This window comes from Microtus ochrogaster, unplaced genomic scaffold, assembly GCF_000317375.1.
Source record: "Microtus ochrogaster isolate Prairie Vole_2 unplaced genomic scaffold, MicOch1.0 UNK40, whole genome shotgun sequence".
In the NCBI taxonomy this organism is placed as follows: domain Eukaryota; kingdom Metazoa; phylum Chordata; class Mammalia; order Rodentia; family Cricetidae; genus Microtus; species Microtus ochrogaster.
The window spans coordinates 3,049,984-3,069,020 of record NW_004949138.1 but is presented as its reverse complement, the minus strand read 5'-3'; the positions used below and the strand labels follow the sequence as shown (position 1 = coordinate 3,069,020).

At 41.0% G+C, this 19,037-nt stretch overlaps 1 protein-coding gene across 3 annotated transcripts in view; it reads right to left on the bottom strand.

Moving 5' to 3' along the window:
• Kat2b (lysine acetyltransferase 2B) overlaps window positions 1-19,037 on the bottom strand; it is a 122,715-nt gene that overhangs the window by 8,518 nt on the left and 95,160 nt on the right. For all 3 annotated transcript variants that reach the window (XR_003378885.1, XM_005368755.2, XM_026790063.1), the window contains exons 10-13: window positions 9,123-9,331; window positions 7,640-7,766; window positions 2,690-2,800; window positions 2,010-2,153 (exon numbers count right to left, since the gene is read on the bottom strand). Coding sequence is in view for 2 of the 3 variants with exons in the window: in XM_005368755.2 (XP_005368812.1) it covers window positions 2,010-2,153; window positions 2,690-2,800; window positions 7,640-7,766; window positions 9,123-9,331 (591 nt within the window). In the remaining variant the exon portion in view is untranslated. The remainder of the gene's footprint in view (window positions 1-2,009; window positions 2,154-2,689; window positions 2,801-7,639; window positions 7,767-9,122; window positions 9,332-19,037) is intronic.

Here is a 19,037-nt window from a genome sequence, read left to right as displayed (position 1 = left end):
AGCTGTGGTTGTCTGCACAAGAGTTAAAAATTGCATCATGAAGGGGTAAGAGCTCCAAATGCCCCATCCTTAGATGAAGAGCAAAGGGCAACTGATGACTTCTGAGGGGGGAAGCGTAGCTTTTCTTTGTGGGTGTGGCCACTGATAGGTTGTCAATGCCTCGATAGATGACCCCAGCTCATGTGCACATGGGCAGCAATAATTTGCCTTAGCTTACTAAGTTATAAGCCTGGGAGTCAGGTGGAAGATATGTTGGGGCAAGGCCGGAAGGAGTGAGTAGAGACTAGATATGACCAAGATACATTGTATGAAAAAAAATAGGTTTACCTTCCAAACACTCCCATTTAATGGTATGTGTGAGAAAAGACTAGAGATGGGGCGGGGAGGGGGGAGGGGGTCGTAAAAGAGAAAAGAGAAAAGGAGGGAGCCGAGAGGGAACAGAAGAGAGGAGAGAGAGAGAAAGCCTTGTCTTTTAAAAAGTGAACTGTTTTTGTTTGTTTGTTTGTTTGCTTTTGCCATCTGAAACAGCTCTGCTTCTGCCTTTTCCCTAGGTATTAGAAGCTAACAGATCAGCTTCGGTGGGAATCTGCAGACTTCCAAGGAACTCTGCTACCAGGGAATGAAGCCTTGTGACTGGTGGAAAACTACAGAACAAGCAGCTGACATCTGGCAAGCAGCCACCAATGCACTAAGGAACTGCCAAGTCCAGACCTGTTTGTTAGGGTCTAGAAAACAGTGCGGGAAGACAGCTCTTCAAAAAGATGTATCAGAGGCAAGTGCTACACTAGGAATCCTTCCACAGCCCTATTGGAACTCCCCATGAGGCAGACATCTTTGAGCATGCAACAAAGATATTTTGATTTTCTAATTTAAAATGCCTTTTCTTCACTTTACAGCAGCACATACCTTACCCAACTTTAAAGAAAATACTCAGTGAGTGACTGCTGCCACTAGGTACAGAATAAATTTTTTGGGTGTTGTTCTGGGTCACATTTAGTAAGTAAAAGAATTGGAACTAAGGATAGAAAGCAGATGGTTTTAAGGCAGATGTGTTTTTTTAGTAACCTGTCATGGAAAAACAGCAGATTAAGTAACAAGAGAACTGGAAGGAACTGAAGTGTTAAATCACTGTACACTCACATCTGGAGCCTTTTCTGTTATTTATCATTTGTGAACGTAAAGGATGTCATACCAATACACATAACAAACTATTATCTGGAAGGAAAATATAAAAATCTGGAAAGACTTCAGACAGAGCTTGCAGTGTAAAGGGGAAAATAACAGACACTAGAAGAAATGTCTCTGAATTACTAATAATTAAATGCAAGTGTGTGGGTCAGACTAATGCTGCAGAAGTGATGGAGGAAGGTCATTGGTTAAAAAAATAAAGAAATTGCTTGGCTGGCCCTCATAAGTTAAAACATAGGTGGGAGGAATAAACAGAACAGAATGCTGGGAGGAAGAGGAAGTGAGCTCAGACTCCACAGTTCTCCTCTTGGGGGCAGACGCCTCAGAGAGACGCCATGCTGGCAGACACATGCGATGAAGCTCCGACCCAGGATGGACGTAGGCTAGAATCTCCCTGGTAAGCCACCTCATGGCTACACTAGAAATGGGCTAGTCCAGGTGCGAGAGTTAGCCGAGAAGAGGCTAGATAGAAATGGGCCAAGCAGTGTTTAAATGAATACAGTTTGTGTGTTGTTATTTCAGGGCATAAGCTAGCCAGGCAGCCGGGGTGCTGGGGACGCAGCCCTGCCGCTCGTATTACTACACAGAAGTTCAAAGGCAGCCTGGAACAGAACCTGAAAGAATGTCACTTGCTTGAGCGAGAGCGAACAGGGTAATGTGAGCCAGAAAGCTAATGCATCAGCAATGGTCTTTGAGGACCCTCTGGGGGATGAGAGCAAAGAGCTACGACTGCAAAGGGGCCAGAAGGCAAAAGGACCCAATGAAGTTAAAATGTCATGGTACTATATACAGGCTGTATTTCACACAACACACACACTCACCTCCTTCTGCTTTTTAATGATGACAGAGAACTCTGTGTATGGGATCTGAGGATTCAACTCACATCCCATCAAAGTGGCACCTTCATAATCCTTGATGTATCCGACATATTTGGTTTTAGGTATTTTGATTTCTTTGGAGAAACCCTACAAGGCAAATCAGTTGAGTTATCAGGATGCTGTGCAACAAAGCTGTTCCACTGGCTGCTAAGTGCTGGCTCTGGGCCAAGGATTAAGATGCGCACTCTTCCCAATATCACTGCACTGCAGGCACAGAGAGTGACCCATGACAAACAAAATGATCAAAAATCGAACAGTGCCAACAGGAAACAAATCTAAATTAATTAAAGTATTTGGAGGTGGCAGTGATCACACCACTAATCCCAGCAGGATTGTAAACTCAAGAGTGGGATGACGGAAATCCAAGTTCCTAGGACTGGAATCCTCTGGAGATTCAATCCTCTGTTGAATCAATTTTCCTTTAATTTTTAATTTTTAAAAGAGATTCATATTCAGTGAGGGATCCTGTCTCAAAGCAATAAGCCAGAGCACAATAGAGGAAGACACCCAATGTCTTGCGTTGGCTGCCAAGTGTGCACAATAGGTGTGTCCACCCGGGCACACTCATGCCTGAACATGTGCACACATGTAGGCTGAAGAGTAAGGCTTCACTGGGAACTGACCTGCTTCTTGAAGTAGCCGATGGCATACTCATCCGCATATGTGAGGAAGTTCAGAACATCATGCTTTATGTGGTATTCTTTGAGATGGTTCATCAGGTGTGTTCCATAGCCCTGTGGAATTAAACATACTCAAGAAAAGAAATTCCTAAAAACATGACAGAAAATTATACCATTTAGGAGTTCATATAAATATTTTATCAACCAGGATGCTTTCTAGAAGGAACTACTATGTTAACAAACCTTTCTTGGGTGTCTAAATTTTGAAAAGGAATCACAACACAGACATTCACAATCTACGGCTCAAGGCAAAAATCATCACTGGCGAATACTAATTCCTGGTTCTCTGAAAATAACACACAGACTCCAAACTCAGTCCTAAAATCCTTGCTGTTTCTAGATGCTTTTAGAGTTGATGTCAAGGTTGAGTTTAATCTTGACCATATTTGAGAAACTGAGATGAAAGGAAGCGGGCAGAGGAATGGTGCTGACCGTCATTATCATATCAGAGGTAAGAAAGTGAGCCATGCAGACCTTCACTGGGGTGTGTACTGATCTAAACATTTACCTGTTTCAGATAACAACAACCCTTCTAGCCACTGCATCACAGACACCCAACTTACCTTTGTTTATCAGGCCAAGAAAAATCTGAGAAGGTCACAGTCTGAATCAGCAAATAAAACAGTGGAAGCAAAAGCTATGAACAATACTGAATAAATGAATAGTTTATGAAATATGAAAACAGGATCCGTGTTCTGGTACACATTTGTGATGCTAGCACTCAGGATGCTGAGGTGAGAGGGTCTATATCTGGTATATAATCTTGGCTATATATCAGAACTCTGTCTCAAAAAAAAAAGTAAAACATAGGCCAAGCAGTGGTGGTACACACCTTTAATCCCAGCACTTGGGAGGCAGAGGCAATGAGTTTGAGCCCAACCTGGTCTACAAAGCAAGTTCCAGAACAATCAGGACTGTTAAAGAAACCTTATCTCAAAAACAAAAACAAAACAAACAAACAAAAACAACAACAAGAAAAAAAGAAAAAGTAAGACTAAGGGGGGAAGCGACCATGCACATGTATTAAATTTTCAAAGAATTAATAAGGATGCATTTTAAAAATAAAAATAAATTAAAAGAATAAAACCGAGTAGTTTAAATTGGAAAAATGCAAGTGTTCACTTTTTCAGTATAAAGCTCAGATAAGACTGATGAATTGAGAAAGATCGTTTCAGAACCTCATAAAAAGACAGGAAACAGAGCGTCCAAAGGTGACTGTCCTTACACAAAGACTTCACCCACAGATACCACCTTACAGAATCACTTCCACCTCCCAAGCCTCAAACCAAGCAGTATATAAGCCAGAGTCTCTTTGTGTGGCATGACTAGGGGACCCCAAGCAACCTAAGCACTTTCCAGGACTTTCTCCATGTTCAAGATGCCTTGGAAGCTCGGCATATTTATTACACAGAGTTGAACAGGGAGGCTGGATTGCTGCACACAGCTGAACTAATCTCATAGCGGTAGGCTCTGTAGGAGAGGTCCTCAGCCTGTAAATATTGAAGCAGCAATTCTCAAAGTTCCAAATGCTGCGACCCTTTAATACAGCTTCTCACATTGTGGTGACCCCATGAAATTATTTTCATTGCTATTTCATATTGTAATTTTGCTACCATTATGAATCATACTGTAAATATTTGTGTTTTCTGGTTGTCTTAGGCTACCCCTGTGAAAGGGTTATTTGACCCCCACCACAAGAGTTCACAAGCCACAGGTTGAGAACCATTGTATTAAGGGAAGAACACGATGGTGGACGTTGTCTGTATATACTATCAAAATATGTACAAGGACCAAAGGAAGGCTTTGCCATCCTTCTGAGCCTTGCGCTGGGAAGAGGGGGAGAGAGAGGCTTTGCCATTTTCCCATGGGTCTCTGACATGGTGGGCTTGTGCCAGCAACACACATGCACTCAGGGCTTCCCGTGTGTGTGTGTGTGCGTGTGTGTGTGTATTTACCCACATAAATATACAATAAAGACTACTGAAAGACACCTGCACCTGAAAGACACTCTCAGAACAACTGAACTCTGGAAAGGACACTCTCCAGCCTCTTGAGCTGCCTGTAGGTTGTGCAGTGAGCTCCAAGTTCCCAGCTTTTGAGAGCTCTCACCCACCCATGCGTGATGCAACTGTCTTTGAATCATTTATTCTCCTGTAAGTAACTACAAGGACTCTGAATAATTTTTCCCCTTGTTATTCCTACTCAGTCTGTAATGTTTGGCCACCTTCCTCGAGATTTTAGAAAATAACAGTCTGTGCTGTGGCAGTGGAGGGAAATGCCCTCTGGAAGCCATTGAAAACTTTCCCACCAGTGTTAAGGTATCTTCAGTTTCGCTCTGCTATTGATAAAAGTGCCTAAGTTCACCCTAATCAGTTCTTCCAAACTAAGTGCTTGGTACAACCATCTTTAAAAAAACAAGTTACCTCATATTATAAGCTACTGGTGTGTTTTCCAAAGCAAAGTTTCTCTCTATGTATAGTCACACAAAGTTTGAGTGAGGCCCTAAATTCTGTATTTTGGGAGACATCTGGACTTTCTTCACGCTGGGAGATGGGTGGGTTATAAAGATAGCAACAGCAGCAAAAGGTATCTTGTTAGAATTCTTTAAAAAGCACTAAAGGGCAGTTTGTATCTAATTTGAGTCTTCCCCTTCCCCAGACAAACTGTGAGACCCCTGCACCTGCAATTTGCTGCTGAGTGTTAGGATTCAAAGCTAAAAAGCTCACATGTAGCAGGAGGCAGAAATAGGTGGACCCCTGTGAGTTCCAGGACAGCCTGGTCTATACAAAGTTTCCAAGGCAACAAGAGCTACATAGTAAGACTGTTCAAAAGAAAGAAGAAACAAAACAAAATCAAAATCACAAAGGGCTAGATTGTAGACCTATAAATCCACAACCCCTAGCACCAGGAAGTTAAAGCAAGAATTCTGAGTTCAAGGCCAGCCTGAGCTTCCTAGTGAGTTTCAGGAGAGCGTGAGCTACAGAGACACCCTGCTTCCATTGAAAGAGGGGAAAAATGGAGAGTTATTAGGATCAAGAGCTCAAGGCTATTTTTAGCTTTAAGCAAGTATGAGACCAGCAGCAACTCTTTCAGATTCTGTCTTTAACAGGGGAGAGGGGAGGTGTTGACCCCAATGAAAGCACGAGTGTACAAAACTAACCACACTTTATACAGAAAATTACTTTGTCCAGTGACTTATTTTTGGTTTCTGCAAATGACAGTGATTCTTTGAAGCTGGAAGAACCAACAGAGTCCTCATTCAGAACCCCGGGCCTCTGCTGCCCAGTGCAGAAATTATGGCCCTCTGCTGCCCCACATAGGAGCCACGGCCTCTGCTGCCCCATACAGGATCCATGGCCTCTTTTGCCCCATACAGGAGCCACAGCCCCTTGCACCCAGTGGATAGACAAGCTATGTGTGCAAAATATACACCAATTTCAAACACTTATCACATACAGAGAATATAGATGCTGTTGATAATTCCTCATGATATTAAATTTTAGGTTAAGTGAAATACATTAGAAAAATTAACCTCTCCTGCTTTCATTTGTGGCTTTGAAATGGACCTTCTAGAAAGTTTGCGCGGCTTTCACACAGCTATGGTGGACAACTTGCCCCAGATCTTCCAACAAATTTTCTGCAGCCACATTGACTCCTGAGCTGCTTACAGCTCCATCATCACAAGGTTTCTTCATAGTCTTTGCAGTGGCTCTTAACCTGTGGGTCTTGACCCCTCTGGTTATCAGACAGCCTGCATATCAGAGATTTACATTACAACTCATAACTAACACAATTACAGTTTTGAAGTAGCAACTGTATAATAACTTTATGTGGTTGGAGGTCACAACATTAGAAACTATATTAAAGGGGCACAGCATGAGGAAACTTGAGAACCATTGCTTTAGTCTGTCCTGATAGAAACAGAGTGGATTATAACAGATTCTACAGAAGAGCTCTTTCTGCCAGGCACATCTAAGTTATTCCAGGCAAACCAAAACAATCCAAAAAGAGCACAACCTTAGCTCCCAGGAACACAGGGCCTGTGCCAGGTATAGCAACATGGCACAGGGAGAGGACTCCAGCAGGCTCATAGCCCACATAAGGGATGACGGCAACCGCTCTATGACAAAGTGCTAGAATGGCATTCATAGACATCTGGGGTCAAGGGAATGCTCTGAACCAAATCCATGGAAATGCTTTCTTCATTATTTGGAAATTTCTCACAACTTCTCTTCTCTCTGTCTCTCTGTGTCTCTGTCTCTTTCTCTCCCTCCCCCTCTCTCTTTTTAGACAGAGTCTGCCTGGTTGTCCTGGAACTTAATAGGTTAACCACGTTGGCCTCAAACTCACCTGCCTGCCTCTTATTATGCCCAAATCCACAAAGTCCCCAAGAAAGCCAACAAGGAGACAGAATCCCATATGTAAAAGCAAAGAACTTTTATTTTAAGTAAGTTTGCAAACTCGGTCTCTCCACATGTCCAATGTATTGGAATAACTGGAGAGCCCCGAGCTCAGTTAGAATTGGGTTTTATAGTAGTAAAGGTGGGGGTGAGGGGTTTCTGAGGTTCAGGACCCCTGATTGGCTGACATTTGTCTAGGGTGTCCTGGTGAGTGTGTGCTGGCAGGTGATCCTGTCTACAGAGGATGGCATTTCCTTTGAATGGTCTGTTCTTGGGTGGAGGTCAGGTAATCTCAGCTTGTGGTTCTTCCTACAACCAGGTGTTGCTTCAGGGTAAACTACTGAGACTCAGGTCTCCATTTAAATTTATCGAGGGCCAGAGTCCTACTCTGGCAGGTGATAATGGTTGGAAGTAAAGAACTTCCTTTGGGTGACCGACTCCCACATCTCTCCTTCCCGAGTGCTTTTCTGCTAAGATCCTGGGTTTCTCTTACCTTGACTTGTTCATTTGATGTTACTGCACAGAAAACAATTTCCGTGAATCCCTGGGATGGAAACATCCGGAAACAGATACCACCAATGACACGGCCATCTTTAATTAAAGCAAGGGTTTTGTGTTTCCTGAAAGAATAAGGTTAAGCTTTATCTTTCTTGGTTATATAAAATACTTTTGGAGATGTTCCTTGTTGTGTAAAAAAGACTTGGAGCAAGAGTGGGTTCTTTCATCTAGACACCAGCTCACCAGCTAGTCATTTTCCTGTAGTGTTTAGGGCAAGCCTACTCCAGAGCTCCCACCAAATACAAAGGGAGAATTTCCTTAGAAGAACGTGAGCCTGAAAGTATGTGCTTGGAGGGCTCTAGAACTGGCTCTGGGAACTGAGGGAGAGTGCAGAGCTCAAAGTACACACTTTCTAAGAGTGGCACACATTCCTGAAGAGTTCACACAGTTATAGTAACATCACAGCAAAGAACACAGCATCCACCTGTAGGAACTGTCAAGTCCTGCAGTGTGGAATCCCCCAGACTGTCTCACTCGGACTTGCCACATTTTCAGATCACATTTCACACAGGCTGACTGGTTAATGAGGGTAAAGAAAAAACAAATGGAGTTTAATTCCGAGTTGTTGGTATTTTTAGATTTCATTTTTTTTCTTTAATATTGTGGATTAAACCTAGGGCTTTGTTTTCTCCAGGTAAGCCTTATACCAGTGAGCTACAACTTCATCCTTGGATTTTTTTTCTTCCTGAAAGCACTGGATTTCCTAGGATAATCTATCCCAAATCCCAATCATTTTCCTAGTGTTTACAGAAGCACATTGCACAAACGGATTATCTTGTGCTCTGTACTTTGCCTGAAGATCCAACCAAACTTTGGTGCAACCCTACCTGTGGGTACTTGGGCTACAATGGTACCTATCCAATACAACAAAACAAGGAATGTACTGACTTCAATAAAACACGTTAGTATTCCTATGTTCTCACAGAATGTGGTGCAGAAGGCTCCTCATCAGCTTAGTATTTTTTATTTCATTCATTTGTTTGCTTATTTGTGTGTTCAAGTGTGTGAGTACATGCCACTCTCTCCTCGTATGTGTGTGTGTGTGTGTGTGTGCGCGCGCGCACACACACACACAAATGCATGCCACTCAGGTGTAGAAGTCAGAGAAAAATTTATGGGAGTCGGGTCTCGCCTACCATGTGGGTCCCTGGATAAAACTTAGATCATAAGGTTTGTCAGCAAGAGAATTTACCCACTAAACCATCTCATGAATCCCAGCAATTTATAAAGCTTCAATCTATTAACAAGAACATTTAAGATTTATTGATAGATTAATCTTTATGACTTTGACATGAAAATTATATCATTGTGACTATGTAGTCATATCAAGATAGAAGGTAGCTAGATTCCAAGGGCTAAATGTCACTAAATAGTTCTCTCTTGCATTAAAGAAGGAATGAAGAATGAGTTGAACTTACGGGTCGAACACGAGTCGTGTGATGTATTCTTTGGGCATTCGAGGCAGCTGGTGAGAAAACACATTCTGCAGACCCACCAGCCACATCAGCATCTTCTTGCTCGGTTTCTGGCTCAAGGAATTGCCCACCACATGGAATTCAATGACACCCCTGCGCTCTTCCAGTCTTGCCGCCTCATCTCTGGCTGAATGTGCTGACAGAAAATTGGTCTGGGATCCAGGAGACAAGAAGAGATTACAAAGGGCTCTTCTTTGAAAACAGTGAACTGGAACACACAAACACTTTCCCTGTTCTAACAAGACTCTGGTATGAATTTCAGAGTTTTAAACACAAGTGCATGAGAGCAGCTGTGCCTCCACACCACAAGTTCTGAAGACAAAATGGAAAAGTGGATTAAGAAGTAGATGATTCAGCAGTTAAAAGGGTTTACTGTGCAATCAGAAAAACTGAAGTTTCGAAAAACCAAAAAAAAAAAAAAAAAAAACACATGACAAATAATTATAAAGAAAAAAAAAGATACTGGATACCCTCTTCTGGCCTTTATGTGTACATAGGCATGAGAAACCACACCCACACAAATAAATAAATAAATTAAGTAGACAAAGCATTATCAAAAGATAACATTGCATGAATTAGGCATCAGCAAAATTTTGTTGAGACAGAGTCTTGCTGTGTGGTATAAGCTGGCCTTGAACTAACAGCCTCCTGCCTCAGCTTTCCACTGATAAGAAGATTATACCACCACTTTGGGCCAGGTAACATTTTTTGTTGTTGTTGTTGTTGTTGTTTTTTTGAGACAGGGTTTCTCTGTGGTTTTGGAGCCTGTCCTGGAACTAGCTCTTGTAGACCAGGCTGGTCTCGAACTCACAGAGATCCGCCTGCCTCTGCCTCCCTAGTGCTGGGATTAAAGGCGTGCGCCACCACCGCCCGGCTCCAGGTAACATTTTTAAAAAGAGAACAAATAGAAAATGTTTTAGAAGAGTTGGAAAGAAAGCTCACAATGCGAAAACAAGGGTTCGATCCCCAGCACCTACAGAAGTTAGGAGGGTCTGGTGGCCTGCCTGCAATTCCAACACTACAGCAAGCTGGCTACTTAGAGTAGTCAAAAGGCAAGTTATGTGTTTATTTGAGAGAATCTGCCACAGGCACTAATGTGCCCCCATGCTCATATAAACTCATGGATTAATGTAAAAATTAATTTTAAGGCAATATTTTAGGGGGTTGGAAAAATGGTTCAGGTTTAATAGCATGTACTGCTCTTAAAAACAGCCCACATGTAGGTCGTAGCTTGACATTAGGTGACTCCAGCCCAGAGGACCTGACACTTCTCTGGTACGGCACTCACACACATACACACTCCTAAACAGAAAAACATGTATGCAAAATTTAAAAAATAATAAACATTTTAGACATTTTGAATCATATGGTTTTTTAACTGCTCAATTGCTGTTGTAGTTTAAAAGATTGCACAGAATCACTGGTAAGGCATATTTGGCATGATGTTCTAATAAAACTTTAAGAATGGTGGGAGCCCTAGAAAGAGAGAGGGCTCAGCAGTTAACAGTGCCTGCTGTTCTACAGAGGACCCAAGCTTGGTTCCCAGCACCCATACTGGGAAGTTCACAACTGCCTGCAACTCCAGTTCCAGAGGATCCAATGCCCCTTTGCTTGCTTCTGTGGGCAGCCACACATGCCTGATCTATATGCAAACACATAGACATCAAAAAAAAAGATATAAAACTTTTGAACTGGGGGGCAGTGAGATGGCTAAGAAGTGTGCTTGCTGCCAAGCTAAATTCAATACTCCAGACTAGTCATGTGGCAGGAGATCTCACAGACCACTGTGTCTGGCTTGAATTCCAGAGTACTAGCACCTAGGCTTTGAACTGCCTTTTGTAATGTTACCTTTAGTTACTGACAACCTTTGTTTGAAGTGTCTGAATCTTATCTGAGTTCTTCCTGAAAGGTTCAAAGCTTTTGCAAAAACTTAGTTATGGCAGAGGCAGGCGGATCTCTGTGAGTTCGAGACCAGCCTGGTCTACAGAGCTAGTTCCAGGACAGGCTCCGAAACCACAGAGAAACCCTGTCTCAAAAAACCAAAAAAAAAAAAAACTTAGTTATGAGAGGACTTAGAAAACCTAGAGATCTTGTGACTGAGAATTGCTTTGGTATTTTGGTTTCTTCAAGGAACTTCAGATAAGAGGTTGTGGAATGTGGAAATTGACGTATTAATGTGTAAATTGTATAACAATTTTTTAAAAAAGCCTTTTGCAAATCAATGATCAGTAAGTTCACTGGAAGCAGACTCCTGTGCTGTAGCTGTTTGGCGAAATCTAAAACTCATTCTGGAGTGAATCTTCTTATCCACAGAACCATGAAAAACAGAATATTGACAGTCAGGGTTCTCTAGAGTCACAGAACTTATGGAATGAATTTACGGGCTACAGTCCAACTAATCCAACAATAACTAACTGTGAACAGAAAGTCCAAGGATCTAGTAGTTCCTCAGTCTCACAAGGATGGATGGGTGTCTCAGCTGGTCCTCCGTATATGCTGAAATCCTGAAGAAGTAAACTGCAATGCCAGTGAAGGAATGGTTGTGCTAGCAAAGTGAGGGCAACAGGCAAAGAGCAAAACCTTCCGTCTTCCTTGTCCTTATATAGGCTTCCAGTAGAAAGTGTGGCCCAGATTAAAGGTGCATCTTCTAGACTCAAGATATGCTGTTTTCCTGATTAAAGATCCAGATCAGAGATGTGTCTTGCTACCTCCAAGGTCTAAAATAAAAGTGGATTTACCCACTTCAAACCAAGCAGAAAATCTTTCACTGGTGTGCTCTCCTTCTCTGGGTTGTAGTTCATTACAGATAGAGGCAAGTTGACGATCAAGAATAGCCATCACAATCCACCCCTTGTCAATTTGACACACAATCATATCTCCTTATATCATGATTAATTTCCAAATGGAAACAACCAGGTCACAATAATGCCTAAACCTATCCCTTGGACAACCACAACATGTTGTAAATTTAGAATAGGTAGCACTGTCCCTTGGGGAACATCTTTTTAGTATTCTCTTATTTGATGTTACAACATATAATAAAGAAATTAAAGGAAAACAGAAATATCTGTACAAATGCATTCTTAACAAAATTCAACAGGAGCACTCTTCTCAATAATAATCCTTATTTCTGCAACTGGTCACATGATCTTACCACTTCCATTTGATAATGGGTTGCTGCTGTGCATGCCCTACTTTAAGACTTGGTGGGTCAGATAACACCCAGCTCATGATAGGAAGCTCAGGTTGCACAGTACTTGATTAACACACTGTCAAATGTTCAGTTTCAACCAAGGCCCAATAGCACACCAAGAGCTGTCTTTCAAAGGGAGAATAGTCGTCTGCAGATGATGGCAGAGCCTCACTCCAAAAACCCAAAGGTCTCATCTGTAATTCACCTATAGGGCATACCAAAGGCTCCAAACAGCATCCTTATCTGCCACTAACACCTCAACTACCATTGCTGGATCTTATAGTCCAAGTGTAGAGCAACCTGTACTTGTTGAAGCACTTCTCTCGTTCCAGGCCCCACACAAAGCTAGCAAATATGTTTGCTAGATCAATTACTGGATATCATGCGCCAAAAAATCTGCTAATCCGCTCAAATAAGGGTACTCTACAGTAGCTGCAATCAGAGTTACTACCTGATTGTGTTTTCAATAGTCAACTGTCATTCTCCACGATCCATCTGTCTTCTGCACTGGCCAGATAGAGTTAAAGGGAGCCATAGTGGGAACCAGCACCCCTGCACCTTGATGGTAGCACTAACTTCTGTTTTTGATTCACTATGTACCTGGCAGAGGCAACTCTAAAGGCCTCCATTTAGCCTCTCTAACCATAACAACCCTCCTCCACAGGTCAGGGAACCAATGTGAGAATTCTGCCAATTTCTAAGTATATCTACCAAAATTAAACATTCTGGAACTGGGGAAATAACTAGCGGTTCAGAGACCCACTGGATGTGCTGTGACTCAGATTTGTGCCAAATTTCCACTGATCACCTGACATCCATAAACCCCTACTTTAACTGAATGGCCATAATGTTGCTTGGGATCTCCCAGGATCGGCTTCAATTCAGAACCAGTATCCAATAGTCCCCAAAAAAGTCTGATTAATTCCTCTCCCCAGTGTACCCTTGTACAAGGCCATAGATCCCTCTGGGGAAGAAGTGGAGAAAAGCTAACAGTAAAAACTTGGTATTTTACCAAGGTCCTTCCTCAATGTGAATCTGGCCATCTCTTCATTCAAGGGGTTCTAGGTCTGAAAACTGGCTCAAGTCTGAAAATTGATTCACTGACCAAGATTAGCTTTTGTCACTATCCAATGTAGCCTTTCTTTCATTTGTTTGAGAATTTTTCTGCTTATACAGATTAAACAAAAAAAGTTTTAGGCTTTTTATCTATTTCATGTCTGTAAACACCATGATTGACATGTCAGTACCAATGGTCCATATGAGTCATAGCACTGTAAAATTCACCTTTCCTATGCTGACAATTACAGGTTAGGTACTATGGACACTGCTTTGGCTATGTTGCCCATTATAATAACTACAATCATCTTATCTGGGACAATGCATTTCTACCCGGACCTAGCTAAACCCATTGCATTTAACGAGTCCCATTGAGAAGCACCATAAGCAACCCTAAGGTCTGGCAAAAGAAAAAGGGTGACGAGAGCAGGCCAGAAGCAACAAATTCCACAGGAGTAGGATTGAGACAGTGACTTGGACCAGAGCAGGCCTGAGGGAGTGTGAACTCCACAGGAGCAAGGCTGAGCCAGCAACCAAGGCCAGAGAAGGTCTGAGAAAGCAAACTCCAAAAGAACAGGACCTAGGCCAATGTGGGCCTGGGACAGTGAACTCCATGGGAGCAGGAGCAGATCCAGCCCAGGGTCATTTGCAGAAGCAAGACTGGACCAGTGACCTATGCTGGAGTGGGCCTGAGACAGCAAGCTCCACTGGAGAGGGAACAGATTCAGACCAGGGACATTTGTGGAGACGGGACTGGGCCAGAGCATACCAGAGACAGCAAACTCCACAGAAGAAGGTAGAGAGGAGAAATTGCTGAGCAAGTGGGCCAGAGCCAGAGACAGCTGTGTGTTCAGGCATGAATCTGGGACCTTCCAGGGAGTAGACCTGAGCAAGGACCCCTGTGGGTCGAGGTGAGTGTCTGGGACCTCTGAGGGAGTAGGCCTGAGCCAGGTCCTTTGCTGGTCTGAGCACATCCAAGTTAGAACCTCCAAAGGAGTAGATCAGAGCCAGAGACCATTGCAGGACCAACCCCAAGCCAGGGACCTCTACAGGAGCAAATCCAGAGAAGGGCCATTTACAGAAACAGATCTGAGTCAATAACCTAGGCCAGAGCAGGCTTAAGAAACCAAACTCCACCAGAGTGCAGCAAACCCCAGGAGAGCTGAGAGACCTCCAGGAACACAGTGTGAATAATGAAGTAACTAGAACCATGGCACAGATTGTACCATGAGGAACAACAACCACCTAAGCCTTGGATTCACTGGAACCTAGAAGATTAGTCACTAGAATAACAGACAGCCCCAACCACACCAATTAGAGGAAAAGATGGGTAGACAAGGTAAGAACACATGCAACACCACAAAGAGCAACACGACACCAGTAAAATCTTGAGGCCCTACAAAAGCAAGACTTGAACAACCAAATATAGATGAAGCAGAAGAAAATGACCTAAAAAATAACTTCAGGAGAAGGTTTGAAACTCTTAAAGAGGAAATGAAAAATTCCCTCAAAGAAATGGAGTAAAAGACAAACAAAATATTAAAAGACATCAGCAAATCCCTTAAAGAAAACCAAGAAAAAGAAATCAAACATATGGAAGAAACTATTCAAGACTTAGAAACTTTAGAGACAATAAAGAAAACACAAGCCGAGGTAATTATAGAAACAGAAATCATGAGAAAACAATCAGGAACCACAAACGCAACCATAAACAGCAGGATACAAGACATGGACAAACGCTGAAGATACAATAGAGGAAATAGACTCATCAACCAAAGAAAACATTAAATATAACAAAAGCTTAACTCAAAATATCCAGGAAATATGGGACACCATGGAAAGACCAAACCTAAGAATAATAGGTATAGAAGGAGGAGAAGTTCAACTCAAAAGCACAGAAAATATATTTAACAAAATCATAGAAGAAAACTTTCCCAACCTAAAGAAAGATATGCACATGAAGATACAAGAAGCATACAGAACACCAAACAGATTGGATCAATAAAAAAAAGAAAAAAGTCCCCTTGCCACATAATAATCAAAACACAAAACATATAGAATAAAGAAAGAATATTAAGAGCTGCAAAGAAAAAAGGCCAAGTACCATATAAAGGCAGACCTATCAGAATTACACCTGATTTCTCATTGGAGACAATGAAAACCAGAAGGTCATAGTAAGGCGTTATGCAGACATTAAGAGACCATGGATGCCAGCCCAGACTATTACACCCAGCAAATCTTTCATTCACCAAAGAAGAACAAAACAAGATATTTCATGACAAAACCAGATTTTATCAATACCTAGCCACAAACCCAGCCAAACACAAAATACTAGGAGGAAAACTACAACCCAAGGAAGTTGGTTACATCAACAAAAACACAGACAATAGATGGTCTCACAGCAGAAAATCCCCCCAAAAGGGAAAAACACACAAATTAACATCACCAACAATGAAAACTAAATTAACAGGAGACAGCAATCACTGGTTATTAATATCCCTTCATATAAACAGACTCAAGTCACCTATAAAGACACAGACTAACAGACTGGATACAAAAACAGAATCCCTCCTTTTTCTGCATACAAGAAACACACCTCAACCTCAAAGACAGACATTGCCTTAGAGTAAAGGGTTAAGAAAAAATATTTCAATTAAATGGACCTAAGAAACAAGCTGGTGTAGCTATCCTAATAAATAACAAGAGACTTAAACTAAAATCAATCAAAAAAAATTTTTTTAAAGGCATTTCATATTAGTCACAAGAAAAATCCATCAAGGGGAAATCTCAATGCTGAACAACTATGCCCCAAATATAAGGGTACCCTCATATGTAAAATAAACACTTCTAAAACCTAAATAATATATTAAACCCCACACACTAATAGTAGGAGACTTCAACACTCCACTTTCACCACTGGACAGGTCAGTCAGACAAAAAAAAGAGAGAAATAAGAGAACTAACTGATGTTATAACTCAAATGGATTTAATAGACATCTATAGAATATTCCATTTAAAAGGAAAAGAATATACCTTCTTCTCAGCACATCATAGAACCTTCTCAAAAATTGACCACATACTCGGTAACAAAACAAACCTCAACTAATATAAAATTAATTGGAATAACAGCATGTATCTTGCCAGATCACCATGGTTTAAAACTAGAATTCAACAGCAATACTAACTGAAGAAAGCCCACAAACACATGGAAATTAAACAATGCACACCTGAATCATCAATGAGTCAAGGAAAAAATATAGAAAGAAATTAAAGACTTCCTAAAATTCAATGAAAATGACCATACAACATAACCAAATTTATGGGAAACAAGGAAAGCAGAGTAAAGAGGAAAGATCATAGCACAAAATGCCTACATAAAGAAGCTGGAAAAATCCCATACTAGTGAATTAACAGAACATTTGAAAACCTTAGGGAAAAAAAAAGAAGCAAACTCACCCAAGAGAATTAGATGGCACGAAATAATCAAATTGAGAGCTGAAATCAACAAAATAGAAACAAAGAAAATAATACAAAGAATCAATGAGACAAAGAGTTGGTTCTTCAAGAAAATCAACAAAATAAACAAACCTTTATCTAAACTAACCAAAAGGAAAAGAGAGAATATCCAAATTAACAAAATCAGAAATGAAAAGACACAATAGACACAGAGGAAATACAGAGAATCACTGGGTCATATTTCAAAAGCCTGTACTCCAAAATTTGGAAAACTTAAAGACAATGGACAACTTTCTGGATAAATATCATTTGCCAAATTAAGTCAAGACTAGATCAGCAAATTAAACAGACCTATAACTGCTGAAGAAATAGAAACAGTCATCAAAAGTCTCCCAACCAAAAAAAGCCCAGGACCAGATGGTTTCAGCTCAGAATTCTACAAGACTTTCAAAGAAGAACTAATACCAATACACCTCAAATTATTCCACACAATAGAAACAGAAGGAACCTTGCCAAACTCTTTATAAGGCTAAAATTACCTTGATACCCAAACCACAGAAAGATATTACTAAGAAACAGAATTACAGACCAAGCTTACTCATGAACACTGATGCAAAAATACTAAATAAAATACTGGCAAATCGAATCCAAGAACACATCAGCGCCTTCATCCACCATTATTAAGTTGGCTTCATCACACAGATGCAGGATGGTTCAACATACGAAAATTTGTCAAGGTAATCCACCATATAAATAAACTGAAAAATAAAAACCACATGATCATCTCATTAGACGCTGAAAAAGCTTTCAACAAAATATAACATCCCTTCATGATAAAGGTCTTGGAGAGAGCAGGGATACAATAAACATGCCTAAACATAATCAAAGCAATATACAGCAAGCCAACAGCCAACATCAAGCTAAATGGAGAGAAACTCCCAGCAATCCAGCTGAAATCAAGAACAAGACAAGGTTGTCCACTCTCTCCATATCCAATATAATTTCCGAGGTCCTAGCTAGAGAATTAAGACAACAAAAGGAGATCAAGAGGATACAAATCGGAAGGGAAGAAGACAAACTCTCACCATTTGCTGATGATGATAGTTCACATAAGTGACTCCAAAAAATCTACCAAGGAACGTCTACAACACATAAACACTTTCAGCATTTTAGCAGGATACAAGATTAACTAAAAAAAAAAAAAAAAAATCAGTAGTGCTCCTGTAAACAGATGATAAGAATGAAATCAGAAAAACATCACCATTCACAATAGCATAAAATATCTCAGAGTAACTCTAACCAAACAAGTGGAAGATTTGTAAGACAAGAACTTTAAAATCTTTGAAGAAATTGAAGAAGACATCAGAAAGTTGAAAGATCATCCATGTTCTTGGGTAGATAGCATTAACATAATAAAAATGGCAATCTTACCAAAAGCAATCTACAGATTCAATGTAATGCCCATCAAAATCTCAGCAAAATTCTTCAAAGACCTCGAATGAACAATAATCAACTTCATATGGAAAAGCAAAAAACCCAGGATAGCCAAAACAATCCTGTACAATAAAAGAAAGTCTAAAGGCATCACAATCCCTGACTTCAAAGTCTATTACAGAGATACTGTACTCAAAACAGCCTGGTGTTCGCATAAAAACAGACAGGAGGACCAATGGAACCAAACAGAAGACCTGGATATCAATCCACACACCTTTGAACACCTGAATTTTGACAAAGAAGCTAAAAATATCAAATGAAAAAAAGAAAGCATATTTAACAAGTGGTGCTGGCATAACTGAATTTCAACATGTAGAAGAATGAAAATAGATTCATATCTATCACCATACACAAAACTCAAGTCCAAATGGATCCAAGACCTCAACATAAAGCCAGCCACACTGAACCTTATAGATAAAAAAGTGGGAAGTACACTTGAACACACTGGCACAGGGAACCACTTCCTAAATACAACCCCAGCAGCACAGACACTGAGAGAAACAATTAATAAATGGGACCTCCTGAAATTGAAAAGCTTTTGAAAAGCAAAGGACATGGTCAACAAGACAAAACAACAACCTAGCCGGGCGGTGGTGGCGCACGCCTTTAATCCCAGCACTCGGGAGGCAGAGGCAGGCAGATCTCTGTGAGTTCAAGAC